At 37.2% G+C, this 9,277-nt stretch overlaps 1 protein-coding gene across 1 annotated transcript; it reads right to left on the bottom strand.

Annotated features, from left to right (window-relative positions):
* Positions 1 to 2,715: 2,715 nt before the first annotated feature.
* LOC106165058 (uncharacterized) lies at positions 2,716 to 8,717 on the bottom strand. The gene is made up of 10 exons (XM_086998048.1): positions 8,404 to 8,717; positions 7,763 to 7,870; positions 7,156 to 7,446; positions 6,236 to 6,451; positions 5,967 to 6,062; positions 5,556 to 5,744; positions 4,987 to 5,243; positions 4,629 to 4,830; positions 4,292 to 4,418; positions 2,716 to 3,854 (listed from the first exon to the last, which is right to left on the bottom strand). Exons 2-10 carry the CDS (start codon positions 7,827 to 7,829, stop codon positions 3,842 to 3,844), a joined length of 1,458 nt encoding a protein of 485 aa, XP_086854174.1. The 5' UTR covers positions 7,830 to 7,870; positions 8,404 to 8,717; the 3' UTR covers positions 2,716 to 3,841.
* Between the last annotated feature and the right edge of the window lie 560 nt (positions 8,718 to 9,277).

Raw genomic sequence — 9,277 nt, 5'->3', positions numbered from 1 at the left:
GCCATGTGTACATCTTAAATCATAATCTGCCGTTTGGTAGTCGCCAGTACATTACATAATTTATCAGATTTCCTTCAACAACAACCATTTCTCACCGACTCTTTTTTATTCCTTATAAAATGACTTTGCATTTATTATTATTATTATTATTATTATTATTATTATTATTATTATTATTATTATTACTGTTGTTGTTGTTGTTATTGTTGTTATTGTTGTTGTTGTCCACAATGGCGCTGTCAAATGCACACATCAACTCCTAACTGACTGATCTCGATCTCGATCTCTAACACTATCTACCTACACTACCAGGTTTATTACATGGTATCATTAGTAAACCAAGCAACTTTTGTTGTTGTTGTTGTTATGTCAAAATATGTTTTGGGCTCTTAAGAATCTATACATTTTTAATAACCGTATGCCGTTTGACGGTCGTCAGGTACTAGCACATAAATTTTACTGCGCCCCAACTGTCAAATGCTTGATGTAAGTACCACATAATTCATTTCCTGACACAATTTCAAGATGTAAATAATGGTGGGTGCATTATATCTCAATGTTCGGTTTAAATTTTACCTTAGCTCATATGGTTGTTTTATGATTATTCAAAATAACAATTTTTCTAATTTTTTTCTTAGTCGATTGTGTGTATATATAACGGCAATGTTCTAGGGTCAATGATAATAACAGTGACAGTGAAGAATGATTTCTTATAGTTTGCTGGTGGTCTAACCGATATATATATATTACCCTTTGGTTAAGTTGTCCAAAAGTTCTGTGTGAGCTGGGAGAAGATTTCAAAATTGACCTAGCTTTGCTCATCATGTTTGTCTGGCGGAATACAATGTAAGGCGCCTCTCAGTAAAACATTTAAACATTTACCAGTAGCAACAGATGCTTCTGATTGTGGAGTACAGACTTATGACGTTCAACGCTACCACGTCCGGATACATCTTTGGCATGTTGGATGTTCACTGTCTATTATTCATACTTGGTGACAGACAGTGAATTTATCTCCTAACGGTGCATTAATTCTGCTGAGGTATTAGGGACATGTATACGTGTGTGTACTTAAGTTTCTCTCTCTCTCTCTCTCTCTCTCTCTCTCTCTCAGTATCTTGCCCTTGCAGGAGGTTGGCCATCATGGACCTCCACAACTCCCTTTCTTTACATGATCCCAAAATAGTCACACCAGACACACCCATCCAAAACCCTAAACTCTTGACAAAGCCTACAGGTGGTCTTTATCTGCCTTTCATCCCTTTGAATCCAAACGACAACTCCTTAACTGAAGCACCACATAACATAGTAAGTTTTCTGTGCAGGATCGTGAACTCCAAAAACACAGTACCAGGCAGATATACTTAGAGAACACAGTGCACGACAGAAAAAACTGCCAGGTTTATATTGCTTTTCTTTATTGTGCTTGAGGGGCTGGGTGATCAGACACATCTGTTGCAACGTACATTTACATTCAGGGTGGCACGTCCCTTTGAGTTTGCACTTTGTTTTTACCACAACTCCACCTAGTGGTCAAACAATAGCACTGAGGAAGACTGCAGTAAAGAGCAGTTGAAAATTTCTGCACATTCAGGTATTTTAACATCTTTTGGATAAAAAAATGTATCTTTTAAGACTATATTTGAAGCTGAAGTTAGCATTGTATCTGACACTTTTCTCTTTTAAATTATGAGTACTCAGTTTGAATTGACCGATCGTCATCATTTAAAGGGATAATAACTCTTCGTATGAGATCTATATTTCACAATAAAATCATTGTGAACAACTCATAGAAATATAATACATTCTGTTGTACAAGAAAATCGGCAGTTATAGCTATTATTCTGATATCTGAGCTTGTCTTTAGACCACGTGACCTCCATTGATGGCTTTACTCTGTTATAATCTCTTAGGAGATTATAACAAAAAAACAATTTTTTAGAAAAAAAAAACCAGGAACTACCTTTGAAATTAAAAATGGATTCATTAACCATTGGTGAGTACTGAAAGATTGTTGTTTACTCCAGGAAAATTCATTTTTTGGCCAAAACAAAGAGTTATTATCCCTTTAATCAATGACTGTTATTTCGTAATTCGTTGATTCAATATTTTTCCCTTTTATTCCTATGAAAAGTTTTCACTTCCCAATTAATACTTTTTAATCATATGTGATATCGGAATGGTAGCGAATGCTGTACTACATCCCAAGGTATGGAACAACGAATAGAATCAGCAGAGATGTGGTTCCTCAGGAAAATGATGAAAATATCTCGGACAGAGAAAATGACAAATCAAAAAGTGTTGGAGAGAGCAGGAACAAAGCGTTTCCTTCTAAAAGGCATACGAAAGAGACAGTTGGAATTTCTGGGACACGTAATGCGGAAGGAAGCGCTGAAACATCTTAGTGTGACAGGCAAGATCAACGGAAAGCGAAGCAGGGGCAGGCAAAAATTAAAATACACAGCAAGCATAAGTAGATGGACAGGAATAGCGGACCGAGAACTGTTGAAGACCACAAAGGACAAGAAGAGGTGGAAGTCCATGATCGCCAACGCCCTAGTGGGACAGGGCACTTGAGAAAGAGAGATATCGGAAAGGGGGCACTTTAACCTCCCTCCCCTCCAAGCCTGCGTGAATAAATGAATATATAAAAATGAAGCGACAGGGATGTTTGTAAAGTCATCACAAAAATAATAAAATTATTTCATTTCATAAACCATTTATTTCCTTTTTATCTACAAAGACAGCAGATTACCCTCCTGCAAATGGAACAAGCCATTGTTAAACAATTAAATCCGGACTGCACACTTTTAAAAAGAGGCGTGCTTCAAACAAAATGAAGTGTTAAAACATCAAACCAAATAATTACCACATTCTTAAATGACCCGTGTATTATGAAGTTTAATTTTGCATAATATGAAACAAATCTATCCAGTTGTGAAACATATTATTCACCAGCTGTATCAAGACCAAATCAGAGTCCAAGTTCTTTAAATTACACAAAAAAAAGCAAAATAACAAAAGCAATAAAAGCCAACAACAAAGTTACTGTTATTTGACAGAGCTGGAAAAACAACGACCTTTCAAATTTTTATATTAAGATACTCTTTGTATAAAGCTGCGTGTCCCAATAATAGTGTTAAATCCACCTAGGCAGTTTGGCGTTTCTTGAAGTCTGAAACACAGTAAGACGATAGCAGCACTAATATATCTCATTGTATATCACGTGCCACAAGCTCCCATTTCCTTTGTTATTTGATTTAATTAAAAAATATTCGTTTTGTTGGTTCAGAAATGGTTCAGATCCAGGATGACCATCAATCCTACTCCTTCTAAATATCACAAGTCTCCTGAGAAGACATCATACGTTTTCTTCTCCTTTTGATTTCTGACGATGGTGAATTTGTATTACTAGTATTTCCCATAGTCACACTACACTTTTATCACTCTAAACTTAATAACCTAACCGTAAAGCCCTGTTTGTTCGTACCAAACGCGATTGATCAACAAGCAGTGGTTTTGAGCAAGGGACAAATGTAAAGGCCGCCCCAAAGAGCCACCAAATTGAGCGATTTCACAAGGACAACAAGCGATTTAAGGAAACACCATCAACTATATCATTTACGACAAATATATATATAGGCCTAGTTTAGTAACACCGCCAAGTGATATAGTCGTTCACCATATAACATTAATTAAACCTCCTGTTAACTGTATTCAAGAACCGTAGTCCTCCAGGTTCTCAGTTGTAGTCTGTTCTCAGTTCGTATGTTTGTCGTATATCGTAGCCGTTCTATCGTGAAGGCGTGGCCGTTATACGGGTTAAGTGCCTGTTTGGGTATTACGCTGGGCAACTGAAAAAGGTAAATCAATGTAATGAGTGTATACCGGTGTAACGAAACTGAGGGTCCGTGTAACAGAAAGTTCGCCCTCCATATAGTTATAATGGTTAGGGTTAGCCTGACCTAATTGGGTCAAAATCTAGGGCAAGGTTTGCCTGTACCAATAAATGGAGAGTGGACTCTCTATTTCGGGGAGGGGGAAAGGGCTCTCTCTCTCTCTGTGTGCATTTTATGTATGAATCCTGCGCAAGACCAGACACAACATCCCGTGTCACATGTCACTTGACAAAGCGCAGGAAACAATATGTCATCGGTCATGATTATAGATAATAAAAACAAACTGAACTCACAACAAAGCATCACTGTACATAACTTAATGGTACCCTCTATAATTTGATAAACAATTGTGTGTGTGTGTGTGAGAGAGAGAGAGAGAGAGAGGCTCTTACTTTGATCCATCCGATGGATGCCATATGTCGCAGTCTGCTGGAGATTGTCCGTAACAAGCCTCGTCATCGTCATTCGGATCACCATTGAAATTTCCACAAACCCCACAAAGCTTGCCTGCATATTCCGCTAACAAATACATAAATAAACAAAAATTAGATTTACACATATCTTTAGAAACACGCCAGCAATCACCACTGTCAAGTATGAGTAACGTTTTTGGCGGAAAAACCATATCTTTTGCATGGTTACTTTTATCCGCATTGACCTTTGAATTCGTGTTAAGTCATTTCAATTCTCTCTCTCTCTCTCTCTCTCTCTCTCTCTCTCTCTCCTTACCTGGGGTAGTTATTTCGGCATGATGTCCTGGCTTAAAGTTTCCCCCCTCAGGAACGGTAAGGGCAACCTTCAGACCATTGGGGGCCTCAACAAAAACGGCAGGGTGTTGATGGTTTCCTCTAGTTAAACTGGCGAGATAGAGCTGCAAGCCATTGCCAATGTATACACGGGCGGTTGTCGCTGTCCGATTCACGCCATTTACCTTTGATGAAGAAATTAATATTATAAATACGGGAATAGAACAGAACAGAACAGAAAAGAACAACAGAACAGAACAGAATAGAATATAACACTTCCAATTCCTGTCCACATTCTATTTAATCTCTAACGATAACTACTACCACTCTCAGCGGCGTACCTTCACATCTCCGTTGACATTAATATCAGCAGTGGTAGCAAACATTTTAAATGTGAGTTCCTCTATGTATGTTCTGGAGCTGCCTGGCTTAATAGGTCTGTTTCTTCCGGTAACTGAGAACGGTTGGAGAGGCGCTTCGCCAGGTTTGGTAGGCACACAAGTCTCTGATAAAATAACCCTGCACACCGCATTCAGTAATTGTTGTTTGCCATCTAAGTTTGTGACGTGGGGATCCCCAACAATGACACACTTCGCCGCTGGCAAAAGAGAAAATGGTAGTTTTCAAATTTTGTTTTTATTTTTTTGCTTTTTTCTGTGTTTTCTCGGTCTACGTACAAATCACTTTCATTTTTAAGAACATCATTATTGACATCAGTGCTTGTGAAGTAAAATAATAAATAACTAAGATTTTCCTTTTTAAACTAAAAAAACCTGTTATGGAGTAGCAGTACATACAGCATATTGCTTTTCAATATAAGGAACTTCGACAGAAGATGCAAGTCTTCAACGAGTGCTATCAAACCCTCAACTTTAATGGTATTTTTGTCCTATATCATGTCTATACGTACGTGCAGACGCCGTAACTGTTGCATTAGACGGCATATCACAGATAGCTTGGCCAGAAATCGACGCAGGGAAATCCAAACGCATTTCTTGATTCTGGAACACAAACTTCAGATGTCTTCCCTCGATTGGTGGGTTAATGAATCTGGAGGTCATTTCCGTGTCGCGCAAGTCGATGATCCAATCCATTTGGCCTGGAATATTGTTACGGTAGACACATTATACCTAATGTCAACATTAATGAACATAAATGCCAACATTAATAAACATAAATGTATATATATATCCATTTCAATCTGCTTGTGTGAGAATCATTTGTTCTGAATGCGCTTATGGATATATATATATATATATATATATATATATATATATATATATATATATATATATATATATATGGATATAAATAGCCTCACCTTGGGAACTGGGGAAATATTTGATCACGGCGTACTCCGAGGTATTCTCTGACACCTGACCAGTAGTCGCCATCTCTTGTGTACAGTTAAACGGCGCTAAAACATAATAATAATAATAATAATAATAATAATAATAATAATAATAATAATAATAATAACGTTTCTTCGACGACCAGGCAAAGATTGGGTAAGTATAAGCAAGTCATGCACGACCCATGTCACAGGATGTCTCAAGTTTACAAATTATAAATCACCCAGCGTTCACCTACCCAACGCTGTGAACTGTCGTTCGAGTTGCATTAGTTCTTGCAGAGACTGGACGGTCAATGGAAACCCACACAATTCAGAACATTTGGCGTATATATCATTAACAGAGGTCATATCGAAGTACGGCATATTGGTAGCGCAGTCTCTTACACCTGAGCGATAACACAGGTAGTCAAAACTATCAGCATATGGGTAGCTGCCGTCCCCGCATTCTGAACCTAAAATAAGGAAAATATACGTAGCTTTTGACACATTGGTTCATGGCGTTTGTATGTTAAAATATGATCAAGTGTCTCCCCACCTGAGACAAGAGCAACAAAAAGTGGCTTGTGTATCTAATGTGTGTTCCTACACCTTGTCAAAAGATAAAAGAATGTCAGTTAAGATTTATAAGTTCAGATTATATATATATATATACATATATATATATATATATATATATATATATATATATATATATATATATATATAGGTCCCCTGCAGCGACGACCCAAAAGTTTTTGTTTTGTGGTTACCTACGTTAAATTACACACACACACACACACAGCCATAATGCTGGGGTACAAATTCTATTATGCCTATAGTATTTTTCGTTTTATACCCAATTCCATAAATAATGAAATATTGCAACAATTCTATCGTTTCAAAAGATTCTGGTATCAATTTTTGTTTTCAACCCTAATTCGTTAACAGTTTTAGGTATAGATTTAACAGCTTGCTAAATAGTGTCATTGTAACATACATGCAGGCTTTTTGTCCAAGCGGACTCGGTGCAATTTAATTGTTGTCAATGTCAAGTTACCAAAAACAGCTAGGATAACAGGTTTCTTTAAATGCCTTGAAATTGTTAGTTTCAATCGTGAATATCAACCCAAAAGATTTGTCTTTTGGTTACCTACGTTAAACGTGCCAAAACACCTACCGCCCGTAATTTGGTAAAGTTGATTGGCAAAACCACCGCCTTCTCCGTCTGGTTGGCAATTATTAGAAGGCCCGTATTTCATATATGTCTGCCCAGCGTTGCAGGAAGAGGCACACCATCCACCGTGCTGTAAAGCAAAATATTTGTACCCGCGTTTCCTTGCAGCTTGGTAGCATTTCTCGACTGCATTCGTTCGTAACCAGTATGCCCCGTCAAGGATGGGATCTTTACCCTCCAAAGGAGGAATGGCCCGGTTTGACGAGTCAGCCCAGCAACCCAATTTTATATAACCTGTGAAAAAACAAGATGCCCTTTAAAAAGATCCACATCCAAGGAATTTTGTAGCACGTTTATCATCCCTGTCAAACAATCCTTGAGTGAAGCTTTCAACAAAGCAGAAGAGTGTATGGACATGATAAATGTATTTCAAACCGCTGGTAGCAGAACAAAAGCCCGTTAGCTTACCGATGTTTCCTTCCAAATACAAACCGACACGTGCTCTAAAGCGAGTATAATGCTACACAAAATCCGTTTTAATACCATTTCTTTTTCAGTATTTCTGTTTGTTTCTTCCTGTTACAATATAACAAAAGAACTGGTAACTTACCCTGGGAAACCACTCTGGCTGCCATCATGGCGATTGTCAAAATAAAGCCAACAGAGTAACTCTTCATGGCTTATATCAAATTGGCAAATAACCTGGTGCAATGTCCTCCTGTAAAAAAAAAGAAATAAAAGGCCGATAAGCTGGGCGTGTCTTCCTGAAAACATCCATTTTTATGAGCTGTTGGTAGTTCTCATTTTTGCAATCTTTCTTTTATTGATCTAAAATATTCTACATATATCTGACCGAAAAGAATTTATACCTTTGGTTCAAAATTAATTTGTCATGATTACTGTGTTCTTGCGAATTTTGAAATCAGCAAAGCTCCTTGAATTCTTTATCTGATGCTTAGATGCCAAAGGCGCATGTATGCTGCAGAATTGACGTAGCTGTGTGCCGTATGCCAAAATTGTTCTCTAGCTGAACTCAATCCAATGTCTTAAAATACCAAAAGTTTGAAGCACAATGTAAAAAACCGGGATATATCAGTTATGTTTAAAAAAACTCAAAGCCCTACACCTATTTCACAAACTAATCCCAATTGCTTTTGCAGCTTTGTAAAACCTACCATCATGATTTCGTTAACCACTTCAAACTTTTGGTATTTATATGACCATACCTCCACAGGTAATAGCAGTACTTACAGGGTTGGTTCACTCAGGTAGGTAGCAGCAAAATGGTGGCAACAGTTATCTATGTCCCCAGAAACTGAAATATCCCCAGCCTTTCTAACAAGAATAACTAAAAAGATGATTTGATTGATTGTGGCTTTATAGTGCATCGGGTGACGTCAAGGAACAGATTAACCCACGCGATGTGTACATCTTTAATACCCATCTGCCGTTTGATGGTCGTCGTCAGTAAATAATTCAACAGTCCTTTAGCTGGCCTACTGTGAAGCCTGAGAAGACACATATCTGCTTCAACAACAAGCGTTCTTGGTCGATTCTTTCTTCTTTTGTATGAATGGACGTTGGCATTTATTATAATCATTATTATTGTTCCACTTCTTCTTGTTGCTGTTATTGTCCACAGTGGTGCTGTAACGTGAACATAGATCAACTACAAATTAACAACCTTATCACTATCTACATGAAAGATATTGGCAGCCACTAGCTTTCTTATGCGGGATCATAAGTTTACCAAATTTTAGGCAAATGTTTTTTGTTTTTTTTTTATCAAACCATTTTTCAAGTCTTGAGAATCTATATATTTGAATAAAAAAAATAATGAACATCAGATGAATTGCTTCAGATAAGCCATATGATGGGTTAAAGAAAAATGTTTTAATACCCACTATAGACTTATCAAAATTGCATTGCTATGACTTTAAACGCACACATCTCCTTCTTTGCCTTTGGTGTGTGTTGATAGATTTATAGGAAAAGGGCTGAAAATATGTTTTGTGAAATAAAATCTGTGATAAACTTTGTAAATACAGAACAATAGAAATAGGCCCTAAAACGTATATTTTTGGAAAACTTATACATACTGAAATGTTTCTTCAGTAAAATAAAA

The sequence above is a fragment of the Lingula anatina genome, chromosome 10, assembly GCF_051362555.1.
Source record: "Lingula anatina isolate TDL-2025a chromosome 10, LinAna3.0, whole genome shotgun sequence".
Taxonomy (NCBI): Eukaryota; Metazoa; Brachiopoda; class Lingulata; order Lingulida; family Lingulidae; genus Lingula; species Lingula anatina.
Note: the sequence above shows the minus strand (reverse complement) of the source record. Positions and strands in the feature narration are given on the sequence as shown.